The sequence below is a fragment of the Poeciliopsis prolifica genome, unplaced genomic scaffold (genome assembly GCF_027474105.1).
Source record: "Poeciliopsis prolifica strain line A6 unplaced genomic scaffold, Auburn_PproV2 SCAFFOLD020, whole genome shotgun sequence".
NCBI classification, from domain to species: Eukaryota; Metazoa; Chordata; class Actinopteri; order Cyprinodontiformes; family Poeciliidae; genus Poeciliopsis; species Poeciliopsis prolifica.
The window spans coordinates 6980273-7001984 of record NW_026562395.1 but is presented as its reverse complement, the minus strand read 5'-3'; the positions used below and the strand labels follow the sequence as shown (position 1 = coordinate 7001984).

Here is a 21712-nt window from a genome sequence, read left to right as displayed (position 1 = left end):
GTTTATTACATGTAATATAGACAAAGATTTGATCAACATAAACTGAACAGCTTATGTTCAGTTTTTGTCCAGTTTGCAAAATAATTCCCCAATTTGTCTCCGACTTCACGATTGCACAATGCTGAGTCACATACAACTGCAATAAAAACATAATAATATTTAAAAAGAAAAAAATCATTCAAACTTGAGTTTTTGTTTTCTCTGACATGGAACAAAGGGTAACCTTTTCAAGAAATGAAAAATGTGGGAAAATGTGTTTTTCTCTCTCTCTCTCTATTTTTGATAACAAGGTGTCATGCGGTCGTCTTAAGAAACAAACCTCAGTCACCCCAAGACGACCTCCTGAAGGAGACGACTTGATTTGGTAGACAAATGTCCATGGAAAACCTGAAGACACTTGTCCTGCCCTGAGCAGCCCGGCTGGACTGGAGACGAGCCACGGATGCAAATGAGCCGCTTACAGAAAGCTGCTGTGTCCAACTTCCCCACCCCCTCCCATAAAAACAGCACCACCCTGCTCAGCATAAGCCAGCGTTAGAGACGAATATGCACACTTCCTGGGATTCTGATCGCTGATCAGCTGCTGGTGGACATGGGACGACATCCTCACTGAGTTAGATAAAGTCAGAACATTTCATAGCTGGGTTTTCTGCAAGACAGTGGTAGCAAACAAGCAAAGGTAAGAGTTGCTTCAGATTCAGTTGAATGACTTTGCAGCATTTTTCCTTTTTTTTTTTATCTGAGTGAACATTCAATTTAATATGCATAGCAATATCAAAACACATTTTTATGCTTGATCACTTGTTCAAGTTTTTTAACGAACATGTAATTTGGTTTAATGCGCTTTGACCTGTAGCAGCTAATGTTCTTTTTTCTTCAAATAACTGGGATAAAGCTGCTACAAGATATATCATGTTCTGAGAGCATAAATTTATATGAATATTGTTTGGTTTTTTATAGAAGATATTATTTACTGTACTTGTTTCAAAGCTTTTATTTTTAAAAATAACTGAAGAAGTGATGTCACACACAAAAAATTAAATAAATAACTTGTGCCATGGAACAGATTTCAGAAACGTTGAGGCGCAGGAATGCATCACCCAACAGGAAAATGTTGTGGTCAAAGGATGTGCTGCGTGTAGATGTTTCACTGCGCTGGGGTTTTTTAATAAATTTTTTTACGACTGCTACTGCGGGCAGAATTTAGCAGTTTCCTGTATCAGAAAAAAAAAAAAAAAAAAAAAAAAAACAAAGCACCAGTTTACTGACATTCAGAACTCAGATGCAAAGTAATGCAAACATGCTTGCTTAGGAAAATACTCACCACACAACCTGAAATAGAAAAAAAAAACCATATAGCTACATATAACGTTTATGCTTTTCAAAACTGTTTTGAAAGCAGAAAATCTTTTGCGTTTATCTATATTTTTGTGTCATAGATCAATGCTATGACATAACATTTATTTTAATCGGGATTTACACAACAACTTAAAAATTCACAAGTCACAAATACATGCTTTTGACGGCAATTTATAATGCAAATGATTTTAGTTGTGCTTTTTATTTGTGAAAGCTTTTATAAAGTGACTCAGAAGAACTATTTTAGAATAAAACACACAAATAAGTTTCCTCCTTCAGAGAAAGTACAAATTGAGATGATACTGTATCAGAAGAAGGGCTAAAAGAAAGACCCTCATATTAATGCTTGTATTATTACGACCATGTTTTCATTTGTAAGACATTTTTACATTTACAACATGATTTTTGGGCCCCTAGGACACATGAACAGAGTTGTAGCTTTAAAACAGAATATATAGTCAATACTTTAAATCCTTGGGAATCTTTGTCTACTAAAGCAAGGTACCATAAATATGTTTTTAACTAAATGGGTTAATTTAAAGCAGCATGTATTCCAAGGTTGGGTAGGGGGGAGGGACAGAAAAATCATCTTTATTTCTCTGAAACTAAAAAACAGAGATCAAGCAAGAGATGAAATTGCTGCATACAGTGTGTTCAAACCTTCAGTGAATGAGAGGAGGGGAAAAAAAACGTAGAATTTTTTTAAGGCGTCTGAAAGAGTGGAAGCGGGCCTTATAAATATGAAACTGGAAAAATGCAAAATCTACAGAATGACCCAGGTGGGTTAATCAGAAGTGAGGAGACACATTTATATATATTTTTAATTCACATTTGTCTTTGATATTTTCACATTTCGACTTCTTTGGATGTAGAGAAGATCAGCGTTTAGTCATTATGTATTTCATATTTGCTCATTTGAATGTGGTTTCGCCTGCTCCTCTGGCTGCAGTCAGGAAGGGAAAATACTACAGGAGATTTGCACTTTTCTTGTTTTTATTTTTTCTTTGGAAAACCCCCACATACATAATTCCAACGCGCCGAGGCTTGTCAGAGTAACTTTGAAGTAAAACTGAAGTTGAGGCTACTTTTGAAAATTATTAATTGCTCTCTGTACTGGGATATTTCAGGAGAACGCCTTTATTGTCTTTGTGAATGCCAAGGACTTTGTTTTTTTAAATGTAGTCGGTTACATACTGTATGTACAGTATGTTCTTGTACAAACTGCAGTGTTTGACAGGACAGGAAGATCTTGGAACATTTTTGAAATCTTTTGTCTTTCTCTTCCCATCAGAGGAACAATGTGGACCAAACATATTCTTTTTCTGGTCGGCGCCCTGAGCATGTGCCAGGTAGAGACAACCTTCCTTCCTTCTCCAACTTTATGTCCTGCACTGTGTTGCTCATGAAAACAATGTAAGCCCAAGTCAAGTTGACACAGATACTAACTGTGGCGTTTTCTTTTTTTTTGCCTTTGTAGGTTTTCTCGCAAGGTGAGAGAGTTGACAGCACAGTGGAGACGGGCAAAAAAAAAAACACATTTTTCACAAACACTATGACTCAAGACCTCTCTGTGTTCACTGTATAATTTATGTCATTCCAAAAAGAATAGGCTGTCAATCTGTTACGTTAATCAGGACGGTAAACTGCATTCTACCTGTGCTTGTCAACTCTTCTTCCCGTTTTATCAAGACATCTACGTTGCGGAGCTGATGGTGGAGAGCAACGTCACGCTGACGTCAGCGAGCATCCTGGCGAGTTGGAACTCATCCACTTCCCTCAATGTGGACGGAACCACAGTGACGATCTCCAGCAGCGAGCTGGTCGCAGGTATTCTATCTGAACAATGCTTTCCCCTTTGAGTTCTCATACAATGAAGTCAGTGGACAGACGGGAGCTTGTTGAATTACTGGTTTAGGAAAGTACTGTCTGTTTGGAGTGAAAGACTATTTTTTATTTAGTTTTACGTTTATTTTACCCATTGGACCGAATATTAAAAGTTCAAAACCCTGATGCGGAGACGGCCAGGCGGTCCTCATTGGGCGGCGTGTTAAAGTGGGTCACACTTTGTTCAGGAACTCCTGCTGCATTCAGCCACGTTTGCAGCCCCTGATGCCTCCGAATGAGTCTGAGTGATTTCCTGATCCTGATCCTGAGAAGTCAAAGCGGAAGCAGAAACTGACCCAATTCTCGTCAACAAGTCCAGCCAAATTTATATGTGTAGCACATTTCTGCAACAAGGAAGTTCAAATTGATGGACATGATAAAAACACAGCACAACAAAACAGAAGAGACCATTTTCAGTTTGCACCGGCAAAATGAAAATGAGTTTGACTCCCCTGATTTAGAGGAACTCAGTGTTTCGGCTTTTTTATTTTTTCACTTTATTCTTTCCTTTTTGAGTCTTTGAATCTTTCAATTTTACCAAATTGTACATTTGTAAAAATGTGAACAATGCAGGACATCATGAAATTACTCAAACTTTTTCTCAAAGGATTTGACATGTGCTCTAAGCTGATGTTCTCGCACCTTTGGTAAGGGAAATCTATTTTTTGCCTCACTCTCTAGAATGCCTGGTTGTTGGAGAGGAATACAGCTGCAACTGCTCCACCGGCTACGCCTGGAGTGACGAGGTCTGCTACAACTACAGCTGCTGTACCGAAGCTCCATGTCTGAAAAATGTGTCCCAGGCTGCATCCATCTGCGTTGAGAAATTCAACGGTAAGGGTCCGCCAAAGCCTTTCTGACCATTTTTGAAAATTGGCCAGCAACCTTGGAGGTCCAAAGGATTTGAACCATGCTACCCTTTGCATATGCTTTGATTTTGCATCAAAACTTGTTTTTTCTCATTTTTGTAATTTGCTGGAAGTTATCATCAATGGATCCGTACAGCTGACTTCGGGGTCCTGGACTTCTGTGCAAACCACGATGGTATGTGTCGCTCTTGTCATTAGAAGAGGTTCATTCTACATTCAGCTAAGTGCTAGAACTGCTCTCTTCTCTCTGTTTTAAGCTTGAAAAAGGGCTGAGGATGATGAATGGCGTGGGATCCTTGAATATCACTGCGCCGAGGTCTGGACACCTGGATGTTGTCGTTTCGCTGAAAATACAACACGACCCATATCACGAGACAATTTTCCTTGAGTTTGATCACTGTACTTTTAACCACTGTACACAGAGTGTACAGTGGTGAAAGTGTGCAGTAGACTCACTTTCAGACTCAGATTTGCAGAGCTGTCTTTTCACATCTTTAGTTAACTCTAAAAGTCAGAAGCTCATTACAAACTAATTGCAGATCATTTCACTGTGCTCATGTTTAATTATAGAATTTTGCAACCATAAAAAAAAAGACACAGACCGACTAAAAGAGAGGAAGCAAGAATGGGAAGAAAAACAGAAGGAATGATGGCAGGGAGGGAAGGCAATGATTGATGGAAGGCAGTACAAATATGAATGAGACAAGATTAAAAGGACGCGAAGGAAGGAAGGAAATAATTATACTGAATGTGTTTTGTAAGCACATAGACACCATGTAAGCACTATGTGCCTTGAAGTTGTGTTTCTCTGCCAAAAAATAAGCTGTTTCTATTCACAGACATGTTTACTTTTATCCATTATGTTCTCCATATCCTCTGCAGTTCGTTGCAGCCGCCCATTGCTGAGTTTGAGATGCTTGTCTATGTCAGATTAGACCAAGTCAAGTTTCAGCAGATTCTGAATGGTCTGACTGCCAACCTGTCATCGGCCCCGATTTACGTCGACACTAAACGTCAGTAAATTTCACAGTTTCATTTTCATATTCCATGTGGTGTGGTGTCACTTTCAGGCCTTGTACACACGTAGGCATGTCTTCATGAAAAAAAAAAAAAACTTTTCAAAAAATTCTGCATTGGTTACAGGAAAACGTCTTCATTCACGTGAAGCTGCATAAATCCAGCCCTTAGCATTATTTTGAACATGCCAAACCCATAGGGGGCAGTGCAGCACAAAGCTAAGACCTGTGTCGGCCAATCAAATTGCTTCAAAACATCCAAGTCGTCCTGTTAGGAATTAGCCCTGGCGCCAGGATGTTTGTTTGTGTGGAAAGATATGTAGGTTAAAGTGCTTTTAAATAGTAGTTCAAAACTACAAAACAAAACTTCATATTTCAGTTTTGCAACAGAAATATAAAGTTAATAAAACACAAAATGGTGTTAATTGGGAATCATGCCAAAGCAAGTATGTGGACTTATTGACTCCATTACTTGTTGCAGACTATAATGCATCAGACCGCGACTCTTTTTCAATTCTCCACTTTGGTCTGGGTTTTTGTAAATAACTTTTAGTTTCTGTGTGGACGAAAGGCCAAAGCGAGTGAAAATGTGTTACTTTTCCCAGGTATCTGGCTACATGTGGACAAGGCCGAAGTGTGAAAATGATTTCTAGCATGTGTGGTTATTTTGAAAGTTCTCACATCTCAACCGATTAACTATGTCTGTAGTTATTTTCTTAAAAGCTTTCTATAATGTCCATAAGCAGTTGTTAATTTATATATGTCATTTGTTTCTTGATTACTCAGGCCAAACGCTGCATGGCAGAGGCACTTTTTGGGGGTTGTAAACCAAAGATTGGAATTATTTCTGGTCTATTGATCTGACTGATCTTTCTGTCTTCTATTGTGACATAGAAATGGTACACATCTCTGGGGGAAGCACTCAAGTGAAGTATGAGGGCCAAATTGATCTTACCTGCAAAATGAAGGAACCCACAGGCAGCGCTGGGTGGAACCTAAGTAGACCATTTGAGCGCTTTTCGGTCAGCAAAGGCAGTTTGACCATAATTTCCACAGACTGTGTCAATGAAGAATACAAATCCTGTCTGACACTTAATGTAACTAAAGCAACAGGTGCCTGGACAGGTAAGTATACCAACCTTATCTGGATTATCTTAATGTTTAACTGAAACCAGCTTTGATATATAAGATGAGACTAAATTTAGTGTGTATTGTATGTAATTACTATGTAATTAGACTTTATAAAGGGAAAATAAACGTCATGTTAAAGAAATGCTTGAGAATCCCAGACAGGTGGTTCACACAGGATCACACAGTCTGGACCTGCAGTATTATTTCACTTCAGTCTCTCCTGCTGCCTGTTCACCTGATTTCTAGAGACACACAGGCAGTGAAGGGTAACAAAATTGGGAAAGCAGCATCTCTTGATGTAGTTAAAGAAAAACATGTGCAAGCAGAAAAGTCTATGGTCAAGGTTGATGAAATATTTCGACGCTTTAATGAATCCAATTCAGATTAGCCTCAAAACATCCCTATGGTGCCCTGTCATTTTTACCATTACCAGTTAGATTACAAAAGCATAAAGTACCATTTTATGCTTAAGTGTGGCTCAAACCAAATTTTCTCAAGCTATGTATGCAATCATTTGAAAGAGAAAAAGTAAAACCTTGAAATGTATCTGTGTGTTCCCATCAGGTATATATGAGTGTGGATTTACTTATGGAACAATCAGACACACTGCCAGCGTTCCCATAAAAGTAGTTCTCCTGCCAGATGTGATTACCATGAAGTTTAGCCCTCTGATTGTAGATTGTTCTACCGGGATTCCTTCTGTAACTGTCACAGCAACTATCCCAAAGTCTGATGAGTCATACACATACTTTTGGAAATACAATGGTGGCGAAATAACGGGAAGTGGTAAGAGAATTCTACAGTTTTTTTGGGCATTTACTATTCTTCAACTTAAATCAGCTTCCTGACAAAAACATCAATCTGTGTGTTGCAGCAATTAATAACCAGAGTTTCGAAGTCAAGCATAACCTGAATTGTGTCTACAAAGACCGACAAATTGTGAACATCACTTTTAAAAACAGCATATCTCAGGAAAAGTCTGCACATGTGGAAATCCCCGTGTTTCGTGGTATTGAATCCATTCAACCTGACACAGATGACACAATACTTCTAACTTGCCGTTACTTTGACTGACATTCATTCTTTTTTTCTCAAGAAACTGCAATATTCTGCAAAGAAGAGACTCTCAATGACGAGAAGTGGCTAAAAACTCCGGGTGGAGTGACATTGTTTAATCAGACTTGTCCACCAGGTAGGGTAGGGTACAAGTCACGTACGTGTGCCCAGGATGGAAAATGGCAAGAGGTTTTCTCCAAATGCATCAGTGAGGAGCTGAGCAAAGTTACAGACGCAGCTAACGTGAGTTTGGATTTACCCACGCAGAATGTCACACTTATCTAGTCAAAGAGAAGACATGATTGAATGCATATGCATTTTATTAGACTTTCAAAATATCAACCAACCATGTTTGCAAATTGCTGAACTATAAGCCTCTGTCAGGATTGAAGATATTGAGCAGTAACGCCTTCCTTTATGTTTTCATCACTAAGGACGCAAAAGAAAAATGTCTGCAAGATTTATGTACTAATATTTGCTTGTCCATTGCTCTTCATGTTTTTTCTAGAAATTTCTGACTGGACTTGGAGCCACACAGGAAGTGGCTAAGGACATATTTGAAGGAGTCAAGAACAGCTCTAGTTTAAGCTCCAATGGCTCTGCTGACATTGCTGACATTGGTGCTTCCATTGGCATTATAGGATTGATGGCCAACGCTTCAAACAACATCGATTTGGATGAGGATGTGTTGCCTGTAAGATCATTTACTGTTGATATAATTCAGTTTCAGTGTAAAACAACACCAAGGTTGTTCTACATACATAATATAGAAAACACTATATTTTTGAGATTGCCAAAGAATGCACATAGTTTTTAGTAAAAAATATAATCTTCAAAATGATGACATAAAGTAGCTAGTATCTACAATTAAATATCATTTAGACAATACTCACTTTAAAGAGTTCATCAGTTGTCTTGTGAGCCACATGGATCAAAAATTAGATTAATTCCAACTTAGTCATACAATCAGAAATATGAGTTAATTTCAGCTACCATTTTTATGTTACTCTCAAACTGAGAATGACCTAACATGATTACCACAGAAAGTGCATGTGTGTTGTCTTAATATCTTACAGGATTTAATTGATGCAGCCAGCAATATGGTCAACTCAAACTGGAGTGAGGTAAATGACACAATCCGTCAAGACATGTCTGCAAACTACCTTTCCAATGTGGAGGATTTGGTGAAGAACATCAAGATCAACACCAGTGAGGGTTTCAACAGTACAAACCTGGAGCTCAAATTCTGCTCAAGTGATGACTGCAGCATGTCTGTTTTTGGCATTGATGTGAATTTGAACAAGACCAATGGAACAATGAAAACCATGGGCGTGAAGAATCTGATGGAAAAATTGAAAAACAACAACTTTCCAGGCAAAAATCGCAGCAGCATATTGCTGTCAGCCACCCTCGTAGGCAACACTGATTCAGATGTTAAGATTAAAATGTTCTTCCCCGACGAGCAACCAACTGCCACAGAACGTCTCTGTGTCTTCTGGGATACACGTAACAAAGACTGGTCCAGCGAAGGCTGTATTGCCAACATCACCGAGGACAACCAAACACTCTGTGAATGCAACCACCTCACTTCCTTCTCCGTCCTCATGTCCAAAAGTGGCGACTTCAAGGATTCTTCGATCCTTGACATGATCACAAACATTGGACTGGGTGTGTCTGTTTTCTCCCTGCTCATCTTTCTTTTCGTCGAATCCTTGGTGTGGTCGGCTGTGACAAAGTCGAACCTGTCTCATTTCCGTCACACAGCCGTGGTGAACATTGCCGTGTTCCGCCTGCTCGCAGACTGCAGCTTCTTGGCTTCGACTGATCCCAAAAAGCTCTCCGATACCTTGTGCTTCACCTTCACCGTCTGCAAGCACCTGTTTTACCTGGCGATGTTCTGCTGGATGCTTTGTCTGAGCGTGATGCTCGTCCACCAACTCATCTTTGTTTTCAGCCCGGTCAGGAAAAGAGTCTTTATGTACCTCTCCAGCATTTTAGGCTATGTTTTACCAATTGCACTAGTGGGAACCAGCTATGTGTATTACAAATACAAAGAACAGGACTACTACAGTACAAAGACCTGTTGGTTAACATATGACCGGCTGTTGGAGGGCTCCATTCACGCATTTCTTCTCCCTGTGGGCACCATTCTTTTGTCAAATCTCTTCTCCATGGTGGTTGTCATTGTCACCTTGGTGAAGACCTCTGTACCAGACAGCAGCAAATCAGATGACAAGGAAACAGCCAAGAGCATTCTCAAAGTGATCGTCTTTCTAGCTCCAGTCTTTGGAGTAACGTGGATCATTGGGTTTGCTTTACTCATGCTGGAGAAAGGTCCCTTGTATGACGTCTTCGAGTATGCCTTCACCATCCTCAATTCTTTCCAGGTAATTTACTATGCAACTCACAAGCCTCTTTCACATCAACGTGTCAATCCATGACATTCACACACTTCGTACACCTTATGATCAACTGAAAGAAATCAACAAATCACGGGCGAGGGAGGGGTTGAAAGCAACACATAAATAATACACCCCATGGCTAATATGTGAGCACAAAACACAAAATCTGATGCAAATAATAACATGATAGAGAAGGTCCACAACAATTTTGGTTGTACCTAAAGCCATGAATGCTTTTCTCCCAGTTGACAGAACAACAGGGAGTTGCTAGTTTGGTAAAAACCAGCTCCTTGTTCTTGGCTTTGCTTCGGACAGAACTGCTTGACCTTCGGCTTTTGAGGAATGATTTCTTGCTGGAGGCATACACTCTGTTGAAGTTTTTTATTTTACCCAACTGCTAATGTTTGGCCCTGACACTGCGAAGACAGAAGTGCCGATCCGAACGAGGGCGCTGTTAATGATAATTCATTATTAAAAACCACCAGCGATCTTGTCCTGACACAGAAGGCCTTTTGGTGCTTGCGTATTTTGCGCAACAGTTATCAACCCAAACTTTATAAGTTTGGCTAATTTTTGTCTTGAGGCAATTCAGACAAACTTGCAGTCAGTAGTATACATAAACTCATATTGATAAATATAAACAAGATCCATTTGAAAAATGTTATATGTAAGCCTTTTCGTTCCATTGTAAGTCCAACGTCAGTGACATAACCACAGACTGAAAGACAGGCCTACTATAAACTCAACAAAGAGGTGTAGGAGGCTGAAATTTGCAGCTGTCCACACAGACAAGTGAAATATTTTCAAGATAAACATTTTATGGATTAGAAAAAACTCCATATTAAATTAGAACCTTAACATTTAACTGTTTTCAGAAACATTAAAGATGTATGTTGTGTTATTGACTCATCTCAAGTGAAGAATGTCTTCAATGAATAGCTAAGAGTCAAGTAAACATGACATTCATACTGATGAAGTCAGAACTCTACGTATCTTCTGTAATCTGATGGTAAATAAGCAAATCAGCAAACAGTGAGCCACTATATTCACAAGGAGACGAAAATAACATTTCGGAAACAGCTTTTGAATACAAGCAACGTGCAGCAGATGGTAAAAGCGCAAATATTAAAATTTCATCTTTTTCCAGAATGACTTTAAAATTTATTCTGACACGATTCAAATAAAAATGTTGCGCACCATTAAGCCAGTGCTGAGCTTTGCTCAAACACAATGTGATTCAGCTTTCTTAAATTCTGACCCAGCGTTACTTGGATATTTCCAAATAGAATATAATAGACTCTCATCTGAAGAGGACAGTGGATCAGATATGTCCTCACTATCTCATAGTTTTGAGAACTTTTCTAAGGTAGGCTAATATTACAAAGATGATATACAGAACGCAGATAGCTGTAACAAGCCCCCAAAAGTGACGATAGAAATTTAGTAAAAAGGTCTTTCAACTAAGCTTTGACCTGAATTAATGATCATATCAATCATTCATTAATTATGTCTAGTTGAAATGGGGAAAACGTAAGGGGCAGCTCATTTTGTGATTACAAACCATTTTTAACTTGACACTCAGGAAGAGTGAGGCAGATTTTACAGTCAGACAACAGGGAACATTTTACTTCACTATTGTAAAACGTCTGCATTGTCAGAAGGTAGAAGACAGCGAGTGTGTTATGGACACAGTGGAATCTATAGGCTAAGTGACAGAGAAGAAAGCAAAAAATACAGGATTAGTTTTGAAGGTAGTGGCACCAGATAGAAGTCTTGTAAAATATGCTTTTGTCTCTTTCAGGGCCTTTTCATTCTGCTAACAGGTTGTGTGGGAGAGCAGAAGGTAAGTTTGTCTTTTAGACTCTTTGCGCTGTACTTCTTAATTTATTGAAAACATAAAGATGAAATGAAATCAAAAAATAAAACCAGTGACTCAAAAGTCATCATATGTTAAGTTTTACCACATCCCCTGTGCAAAAAAATGATTTTTACCATCATTCTGTTTATGTTATCCCCAGGTGAGGCAGGAAGTGATTAGAATCATAATGGTAAGTGTGATAGTTATTCAACTGGATTACTTTAAGCTATGATTTGATGGAAACAACCAGAAGAAATCATGTTGTTTTGGGGGGGTCTTTCCTCAGGTAAAAACTGGACGAGACACTGATAGTGCCAAGAAACTGACTAATAGTTCATCTACACTCTACACAAAAGACAAATGATGAAGGTAAGATCTCCTATACATTGTCTATTATTGACTTTCAATTTGAGATTAAAAACTAATGTTACTGAATGTAAGGGTTAGGAGAATGGTATAAGTGGAACTATTCAAAGTGTTGATGAAATGACAGTCTGCTTCACTGATCCATATGGTGATTCCAGTTTATCCCCGTTTCAAAGTTGTGGGTCTTTAAATGGTAACACAACCATCATGTTTAGTCCCTGCTGTACAGTTTTTAGGGGAAGTGCTATGATGTTGGACTACATGAAGTCATCTCTAATATCATGGCCCCAACACCTGTTGATGAACTAAGGTTTTACAAGAAGAGTATGTTTAGGTACTTCAGGTCAGTTTACGCATTAAATCTTAACCCCAATCATACCGACATTTACTTCATACTTTCAAAATTTTTGAGATAACATTTTGTACGCATCATATATGAATTTGTCTTCTGCTGTATTTCAATATGTTTATGAAATATAAAAACCAATACACATTTAAATGCTTATGTCTCAAATGTTACATTTTCTCCTTTACCTTCATGAATGTCCTCCTTCTACGCCTACACCGGTGTAAAAATTTGTACACATCCTTGGCTCGTTGATTTTAACTAACACCATTTTGAAATGTAACTTGAAAGCTTCACGTTCCGTTTAAAACTTGCATTTAGCCTTCAAAACATTAATAATTCACACCAAATTAAGTTTCAGTGGACATGAAAAACATTGAAAGGTAGGACTGGTTTGTGACATAGAAGCCAAGGTGAACCACGACAGTTAATAAAAACTTGATTAAATAAAACTCTATCATCCAACATTTTGCAACCTTACACAGACAGTGGAGACGACAGGCTTGCATGTTTTTTTTTTATGATATCACATACCGTTTTTCTGGAGAACTTGATTTGCATTGGTCAGCCTGCTCAGCATGTACCATATTAAAAGACTATATTATGTGGCTCATGGGGGTGATCTTTGGTTAAGAAAATAAAGTGGCACAGTAAACACCAGAGCGATGGAAACTACAGTGCTGCTGACTCGCTTGTCTGGTTGGACCAACCGGAAGGAGGAGGGACAGCGCTGGGACGTGTAGCATCTGGGCGCTAAATCAACTTTAAAGACATAGTCCACAACTTTTCCTTAGGTTACCCTGGTACCATCTCTTCTTTATTTGGTTATAAATGAGTTAAGAACTTCATCTTTTTGCTAGCTATCCAGTCTGATCTTGAAACAATAATACAATCAGTACCACATGCAAGTTTTTTTGTCTTTAAGAGTTACCAAAAAATTTTTTCAAATGTTGCTATTTGTGTGCCACAGAAACAGTGGAAACAGAAAGAGCAGCTCTGGTGACCACAGCGCCACCGTGACCCAGGAGAGAACACTTCTTGACGTTTGCAATGTGGTAGATTTTGATCCGTAGACTGTTCCAAATGTGTAGCTGGTTCCTTTAAGAACATAATCAAAAACCAGTCAAGTAGAAGACTAATGATAATTAGCAGTGAGTGGGTGACATTTCCAAAATGATGCATATGTATACTGTAGAAGTACATTCCATATGTGTTACTGACCAATGAGACAAGCAACACATTTAAATAACCAATATTTATTTTTAGGTTTGGGGTCAATGTGGAGCTTTTAGTTATTAGAATTCTAATTGAAAAATGCAAATAGTGAACAATGACTGTTTAACTGTAAACTTTATGCTTCTCAGTGCAAATAGCAACTTCATGCAATTTTTTGCATTCTGTTCCAAACCCATGTATATAGAACAAAGCACAATTTTATCAAGTCTGTTTGTGATCGGTTTATTTAAAAAAAATTTATTTATATAGTTTGGTGAACTACAAGCTGTAAACACTATTTGTATATTGCTGTATGTATTAGAAGTTATAGTGAAATAAAGATGTTTAGAAACTCAAGTGCCATCATACATTTTTATTCGCTGAATCTGACACCGGGACAACATGAATAATATTATTAAAGTAATTTAGTTAATTAAAGCCTATATCTGCGACAGACTGGCGACCTGTCCAGGGTGTGCCCCGCCTCTCGCCCAGAGATAGGCACTAGCACTTCCCGACCCCAATAGGGACAAGGGTGTAAGAAAATGGATGAATGAATAAAGCTTATATTGCAACAGAAATTAACTTTTTTTACCAGTTGTACACCAAATGAGTGTTTTGAATCCACTTCTGCTAAATTATCCATTTGTATCAGTGTTCTCAGGGTTTTCCTGTCTTTAAGCGACTCTAGTAATAATGGAAGAGATAATTTTTTTAACGTAAGACATTTCCGTATGTTTAAAGATTGAACCAGCAGTGGTCCAACCTTTTGTTGTGCTAAACGAGAACCTGTACATTTTAAAACTGATTAGTGTGAGCTCTCCTGATGACAGTGAAGATGGCCAGCGTTAGAACCACAGTTCCCGCCGCACCGCCGATGAGAGCTCCCAGGATGCCTCTGTCTATTTTCACTTCCTCACACCTCGGGCCAGAGTAGAAGGTGGCCTGAGTTGTTGCACATCTGAGGAGAGAGACAAGACGCTTCTGTTCATATGTTAATGCTTTCTCCTCTTCTACCTTGAACTGCCATCACTGAAGGTGTTTTCACACCTGATAGTCCAGTAGACCTGGTTCGATTCGGGACTAAAGTCCCAACATTTGTTATATTTTCAACTGGTGTGGTTCAAGCGCTGCTGTTGAATGAACCAAACACTGAAAAACTTTCTCACCTCTCACCTCTGGTAGCGCTGTACCAATAACTGCAAATTAGTCAAAAATCCCTAAATAAGACACAAATGCAACTTTCTAAACAGAAACAGAATGGCATCAGATTTTGTCTTCTGTCATTGGCAAAAGATCTCCAGCCATTTCTCCCTTTACACTCAAGGGTTTGTTTGGTTGTATTTTCCCAGAATGCCTTGCTTTTTGGGTAAATACCAAGGGGCGTTGGACAGAGACCGAGGTGGAGCAGAGTTTTCTTTTTTCTGGATCGTATCAGAGTTCAATTCAAACCTCCCCAAAAGAACCAGACTTTGCAAATAAACAGGACTGGTGTGAATGCAAGATAAATAAGACTACACTGTGGACATTATACCAGTTTTGCATATCGGGTTGGTAAGAGTAACAGACAAGTTGTTGTGGCAACAGAGAAACAAAAATACCTTGAATTTGTTTAAAGTCAACCTATAAAATGATCATGTGGAAACAGATCAAGCTTCTTTAGACATTCAGTTCTCAAAAACCACTCCTGTTTCTTTTTTTTTTTTTTAGAATCAATCCTGCTCTAACTCATCTGAATCAAATGGGAATTTCTAAACATATTCAAGTGTCATACAGTTTTTTTAAAGGTTTTGCAGGCTCTAATTGCCTTTATTGGAAAGTGGTCAGACAGGAGACAGGGTGATGAGAAAGGGGGAAGCCACGCAGCAAATATCGCCAAGGCGGTATACGAACCTGCAGTGGCCATGTCGAGGTCTTAGGTATCCATATGTGGGTTGTGCTTTGCCCCGGCACCACCACAGCACCCGTACAAATGTTTTAATCTAATATAATGTCATAGATTTGTGATCATGTCAAATTTGAAAAAGTCCTATAGGTCCACACTGGTCCTGTGTTAGTGGATTGGTATCCAATCAAGAATTCTCTTTTTTTCACTTTAAAACTAATGAAGACAATTGTTTGCACTGTAATGTATTCAGCCGAGAAATTTTTGGATGTAAACAGTAACATGCAACATTTATGAAAATAATCATGTAACAGTTTCTTCCTTGTTACAAGATTTGCACTAAGACCAGATTTAGCCCATGGTACTTAAACAACCTCAACAATTCTGATTCTGCTTAAAATCAGATTTGACTTTTTATGCTTTTGGGTAGCCCTAATCCTCTTCTGTAGGTAAATGAATGGGAACAAAATACAGCTGCAGGAACATGGATGTCGTACCTATCCAACATGAAAGCACAAACCTGCACGAGGCTTTGCCTGCAGCCTCCACACACACGCCTCCGTTCAGGCAGGGGTTAGGACGGCAGAGGTCGGTGGCACGTGGCTCCCTGTGCTTTGGCACTTCCTGTTCCATTTCCACCTCAGGGCCTTCCTTCTTGTCCGGGAGGCCTCTGCCTTGTACAGAGCGCTCCACTGGTACTTCAGTCTTGATCAGGTGGGTCAAATCTGTTGGAATGACATTTTGATAAACATCTTAGACGTGTCAGAAATATACACCTCAGAAGAAAAGTGCATTTTGGATCCTAACCATTGAAGTCAGCAGTTATGATGAGGTCATCATTCTTGAGGAAGCTCCTCCGCTGTAGTTGGTTGTGGGATATGAATGTGGTCCAGCCGTAATCTTGACCCCGGTAGCACTGGCAGCTCTCGTCCCAGACTGCACCAGACGTGGGGGTCGGTTTGTCCCAGCGGGTGTTATTGTCTAAGTGGAAAAATTGGTAAGGAAAAGTAAATCCAGGTTAGACTACTCAGAAAATCTCCATGCTTTATTAATGTTGGACCACAAATTCTTTGAAAGAACAAAACAAGAGTGAAGGTCAATTAGTGCGATGACAAATTGCTAAAAGTTGTGAAAGCACAGCTCATCAGATAAACACATTTCTGACTTGTTTGGAGAGTCATGAACCAGCAGTACATTGAGCATTGCCTATCTCTGCCTACCTGTGGTGAAGCTTCTTGTGGAAGACATCCTCAGTGTGACATCTGGGTCCTGATCCAGCGCTACAATGGTGGCCTGCCTGTTTTCTGCTGGCCACTGCATCACTCCGTCATTTTCCCCACTGCAGAGATGCAACGCAGCGCCGACGTAATCCGGGTAGCTACTCTCTCTTCCATTCGGGTAGAGACTGACTCCAAACGAATAGCCCTCCGCACTATAAACGCATTTGCTCCTTACAGGCGTGTTGACTGGAGTTGTGGTGAGAACGCCTGTGAAGTTGCGGATTTGCCAGACGAGACTGGGACAGACAGTCTCAGTGAGAGTGATGTCGTCGATTAAGATGGTGCCCGAGGAGCCGGCCGATCCTCTGATTCCTTGGAAGACGTAACGGAACTTTTTGGACATTCTAAGAGTCACCTTAGCAATTTTCCAGGCATCATCCCCGTCGCCTAAGAAACAAACGTGAACAAGTAGTTATTAATCCTTTGATTACTTTTATTAGTCATCTGTCAATCCCAGTCACAAGGCCTTCCTAATTTAACGCAAGTTCATTTTTAAGGGAACACACCTGTGACAGTGTAGATCTTTCTGATGGTGTTCACAGCTCCTGTCCCATCATCACTTCTGATCCAGATCACCAGTTTGTCTCCGGCTGCTCCGGTCATCTTATAGAAGAACTGGAGACACTGTTGACTTCTCTTTGGGTAGAGGATGCGTGACTCCAGCAGGGCGCTGCTGCCCACTGCACCAGAAGAAGTGTCGAACTTCATAAAGTAGCCAGAATCTGAAAGAGATCACGCTTCAGTAAATGACAAATGTTGCTGTATCACTTGTGAGAGTTTTTTGTTGTTGTTTTGTTTAAGATTTTCTTTATGACTATGAAACCTCCGCAGTACCTCTACAACGTCCCTCCAGGGTATGATCCCCGTCGCTTGGGCTGCTCAGCGTCTGGACCCAGTTTGCGTTGTCGTCCTCATTCTGGATCATTCCACAGATGTTTATGAGCTCAAAAGAGCACTGATCCAACAGAGTATGTGTCTCAGCTGAAACATGTTTGATATCAAACAAAATGGAATCTTAATAAAGACAAAAATTCTCAATACCTTGGAGAACTGGTGTTTTCTTTTAAAAGAAAAAAAACAAAAACAAAAGCAAATCTGTAATGGGTGATAAAGTAATAAAGTAGAAATACCCACCACAGTCATACATGCGGTTAAGCCTGGTGATGTCTACTTCGCTGAAGTCCAGCCGCTGACCAATGACATTGTTAAAATACGGTATGGTGGTTGTAATTGTGGGGATGCTTTCATTCTTATTAAAGGAAAACGGTCTGTAGTGCATGATGGACTCATAATCGTATGGTGTGTTCAGGTCTGTGATGAAGTCATCTTCATATTTGTTGAAATTGTGCCCCTTCCCTATAAGGACAGAGCGACATTATCACCGACATGAATGTAAGATGAGTAGATAACTGTAGAAAATCTACCATAACACACATAATGCAGCATTTCCATATGTCGAAGTAATATTTAATACATTTTTGAAAGCTATTAAAAAATATGCCCACAAACTAAATGTCTAATTTGTGATAATCAAGTGCACACAAAAAAGGTATTTTTCTTTTTAGTTTTTTCTACTCTGAAAGATATAGACGCACAATGGTATGGACAAGTGTGTTTAAATTAACATTCCATCTTTGACTTATTTTTAAAAAATTGTATTTGAGGTGACATTTGGCACCACAGATAAACTGGAACTTTAAAATCACCCAAGCATTTCAAATTTCTTGGGTTTCAATTACGCCCTGGTGAAAAATAAATATACTAAATATGTTAAATTTTAGCACACTTTTTTATGCTAAAAGTATGTTAAGTTACACTGAATTGATTAACTAAAAGTGTGACATTTTGGAACAACTAATTTTGTGCTTAGTGTATTTTAATAGTATTTAAATTGTATCAAAGCACAATTTAAAGTGTACTAAGTGTACTTTCACATTCTTTTTTGGAACAACTTAAGTTACACTTAGTATACTCTAAGTATATTGCTTTTTATGTAACATAAACGCGCTTGATATTTTGAGTGTACCATTTTTGTGATTGAATTACATTTAAAATATATTTAGAATGTAGTTTCAGTTTGTTGGCATTGCATACTTTATATATTACCGTAGTAGTGTGATTACAGTATGCCACAATTACACTTTTGGTTTAGTATTATTGCGAATGAAGTTCACTTTTTAGTTGCTTAATGTCTTTTATTATTCTGCTTTGCCACGTTGAACATTACACGCTTCATACACACTACAGTACTGCAAACCCATCTGGCTACCAGAGCACAGAAGGGTCAATTGCAAAACACTTTCCAGGTGAAACAAATGACATTGTGCTTTCAATAAATTCATTTTCCGTGTCAATAAGAAGCTTTATTTCAGTTCTCAAGTCCATAGCGGGAATTAGTAATTGGGGACAGTCTGGTCAAAACTGAATATTTATGTACCAAAGCGGATATTTGTTTTCCACCCACCTTCTTCAATTTCGTCCCACCAGATTTTGACGTAGTCGTCTCGGTCTGAACGGGACTGCTCGTGGTAGAAGCCCAGCGCGTGGAGAAGCTCGTGCTCCACGATAGCCTTGGTGTCGCACCGGGCGCCAATGGACACGTTCTGGCCTGTCCCGTCGTCTCCGACGTAAGACCAACAACTGCGCGGTTTACAGAGGGAGCAGTAAGTAAACGCTTCTGGTTCGGTTGAGTTTTACTTCGCTTATTGGGCAAATGAGCGCCTTTGGTGTCTGTGTGTTCCTTAATGACTGGCCCATAAAAGTTAAGCTAGCTGCAAAGCTCGTCTCTCACCCGGAGAGCTTGACGAAGGAGATGTAGGTGGATTCTCCCTCATAGGGTTTGAAATCCACGCAGGATCTCAAGCGGTATTCCTCAAACGCTTGAAGAATGACACCCTTAGCGTTCAGATCTAAATCAGAAAGAAAAAGAAAAAAGGAATTTGTGTCCTTGTGTGTTTTGCCAAATTATGACAATTTGCGTGACGTGTGCAAACCTAAGGAATCAGTTAGGATGTAAGGTATGGGGAAGGTCCATCTTCTTGTTTCATCAAGTATGGCGTTTCTTTTTGGCTACAGGACACAGTGCAAGAAAAAGTCAGTGTTTGACTTCTAGACAAAAACACTTTCTACACACCCTTCTCCGTTCACTTACATTGACAGCAATGTCTCCCTCAAACAGATGCGTCAACCCTGCAATGTGGGCAGTAAAATGAAAGTTGTGTGTTTAGTAGGTCGTGGAAGTCATTCAGACCACATCAGCGCAGAGAAAATCAACACAGAATACCTCTGTTGATTTCAAGAATGTCATCCCTAAGTTCACCGGCATCTGCTTCGCCATCTACAGGATAAAGTCAGTGTTAGACCCCCAAAAAGTAGCCAACAAAATCCCTGATTCAATGTGGACGATTAGACACCAACCAGTTATTGCCGGAGCAGCCTGCACCTAAAGCACAACGAGAAGGTCTTCTCAATCCAAAACGCTCAGCCAGAACTTTACTTTCAACTTTGTACAGAAAAGTGAGATTTATTAACGCGACTTACCTTTAAAATGACAAAAACGCCGATCAGAACGGCAATTTTCTTCAGTCTGCCTTCAGGTGCCATGTTGAACAGAAACACGCATCTCTGACTGTATAAACATGTCAGTCAAAAAAGCAGCCGAGGAGGAACTTTGATCAGGGTTGTTATTTTTAATGAGTAACTTTTTTGTATAGCTTTTAAAGCTGACATGGCATGTAGCGGTGATAACAGCCATAATCTGTAAGCTATGAACTGCAGATGTGCAGATAGTGACGGTCACAGTGAGATACAGAGATACGAAGATTTTTGTCGACCACAAAGCTGCTTGGGGTTTTGCTTTGAGTGTTAGAAAGCTGATTCCTACTTTTGTCTCATAAAATTTTGAACCAAAGCAGCAACTTCTTGTCTGCACTGAAACTTTGTAACAAAAAAAAATTAGCCCCCCCCCCCAAAAAAAAATGTTACAATTTGTAACAAATGTTACAAATGCAGACGGGTGATGAGTGAGTAAAGTTATTAGGTGTCTGTACTGCTAGAATGGGATTCGAGAGGGTTTAAAAGTTTTCTTGGGTGAGATTTCATAAAATTATTGTGGTTAATAATTTTCTTGCTTATAGAAGAAACATAAATTTTCTGGGAATTGAAATAAAACTACTGGGATTGATAGAAGTCTAAGCTTGACACATATCTACCGCCTAATTTAGCTGACTTTAGCTTGTGAAATCAGCTTAAAATGAAGATGTTCACATCAGTCGGGTGAACAAACACATCCATTACTGTACAGACCTATCCACATTCAAATCACATCAGAAACACACTCTTTCAAAACACCTTTTAATGTACGACTATTGTCCTGTTTTATTATTAATTTATATACTTAGTGTACTGTTTGTAATTTTATTTGATTCCTGTAGTCTCTGAGGGTTTAGAAAAGTGCTTTGCAAATAAAAAGTATTATTTCTATTATACTATGTAAATGTCTACTGACAGCCTTCAATTTTGTAACAGGAAGAAGATGTTTGCTTCAGTTGTGTCTAGGCTGGTAATGCTGGCTGAAGCTCGCTGTCAAACAGTCAAAAGCAGTGAAAACATTGAGATTTTGCAATAGCCTGTTAGTAGCAGTATGTTCCTGTGCTTCACTTTCTTATAATTACTTGAAAAAACAATCACAGTCAAGTGACCCTGAGAGTGCAAAAGTTTACTTAAAAATCAGGTGAAGCAGGCAAAACTGGAAACCAAAAGTTTGCTATGACAAAAATAAAATAAAAAATACTAAAACATACAAAAAAGTTACAAAAAGCAAAAAGGAAGTTTTTTTATTAATAAAAATTCTATGTGGTTAACACTTGGATTTAAAATTGTTAAAACCATAAATATTAGTCACCAGTTTTGTTTGATTTGGGTAAGTTAATGTGAGATTTGGCTGACCTTTTGACCTTTAAACGTTCATTAATATCCTTAATATCTTCAAAACAAAACAGCAGATTTCTTGGACGCCATGTTTGATTTTGCGAAAGCAAAAGGGT

General features: G+C 39.0%; 2 protein-coding genes across 2 annotated transcripts; one reads left to right on the top strand and one right to left on the bottom strand.

Moving 5' to 3' along the window:
• Positions 1–524: 524 nt before the first annotated feature.
• Positions 525–13621, top strand: adgrf3b (adhesion G protein-coupled receptor F3b). The gene is made up of 18 exons (XM_055044528.1): positions 525–679; positions 2651–2708; positions 2837–2849; positions 3049–3186; positions 3925–4077; positions 4226–4287; positions 4370–4428; positions 4995–5125; positions 6023–6253; positions 6824–7045; positions 7134–7268; positions 7356–7558; positions 7824–8009; positions 8392–9702; positions 11519–11560; positions 11736–11765; positions 11862–11944; positions 13258–13621. Exons 2-17 carry the CDS (start codon positions 2658–2660, stop codon positions 11937–11939), a joined length of 3045 nt encoding a protein of 1014 aa, XP_054900503.1. The 5' UTR covers positions 525–679; positions 2651–2657; the 3' UTR covers positions 11940–11944; positions 13258–13621.
• Positions 13622–13860: 239 nt separating this feature from the next.
• On the bottom strand, positions 13861–20321 carry mep1a.2 (meprin A, alpha (PABA peptide hydrolase), tandem duplicate 2). The gene is made up of 14 exons (XM_055044539.1): positions 20208–20321; positions 20085–20109; positions 19951–20004; positions 19819–19856; positions 19661–19736; positions 19459–19576; positions 19132–19307; positions 17802–18023; positions 17502–17648; positions 17174–17389; positions 16608–17054; positions 16195–16368; positions 15908–16112; positions 13861–14463 (listed from the first exon to the last, which is right to left on the bottom strand). Exons 1-14 carry the CDS (start codon positions 20268–20270, stop codon positions 14301–14303), a joined length of 2124 nt encoding a protein of 707 aa, XP_054900514.1. The 5' UTR covers positions 20271–20321; the 3' UTR covers positions 13861–14300.
• Between the last annotated feature and the right edge of the window lie 1391 nt (positions 20322–21712).

Excerpts from the sequence above, each read along its gene's own strand:
- adgrf3b (XM_055044528.1), top strand. The coding sequence starts at position 2,658 with ATGTGGACCAAACATATTCTTTTTCTGGTCGGCGCCCTGAGCATGTGC. Across the intron at positions 5,126-6,022 it reads GATTTACGTCGACACTAAAC|AAATGGTACACATCTCTGGG; the intron begins GTCAGTAAATTT and ends ATTGTGACATAG. Across the intron at positions 7,559-7,823 it reads AAGTTACAGACGCAGCTAAC|AAATTTCTGACTGGACTTGG; the intron begins GTGAGTTTGGAT and ends TGTTTTTTCTAG.
- mep1a.2 (XM_055044539.1), bottom strand. The coding sequence starts at position 20,270 with ATGGCACCTGAAGGCAGACTGAAGAAAATTGCCGTTCTGATCGGCGTT. Across the intron at positions 20,005-20,084 it reads GGCTGCTCCGGCAATAACTG|ATGGCGAAGCAGATGCCGGT; the intron begins GTTGGTGTCTAA and ends TTTATCCTGTAG. Across the intron at positions 17,649-17,801 it reads TAACCGCATGTATGACTGTG|CTGAGACACATACTCTGTTG; the intron begins GTGGGTATTTCT and ends AACATGTTTCAG.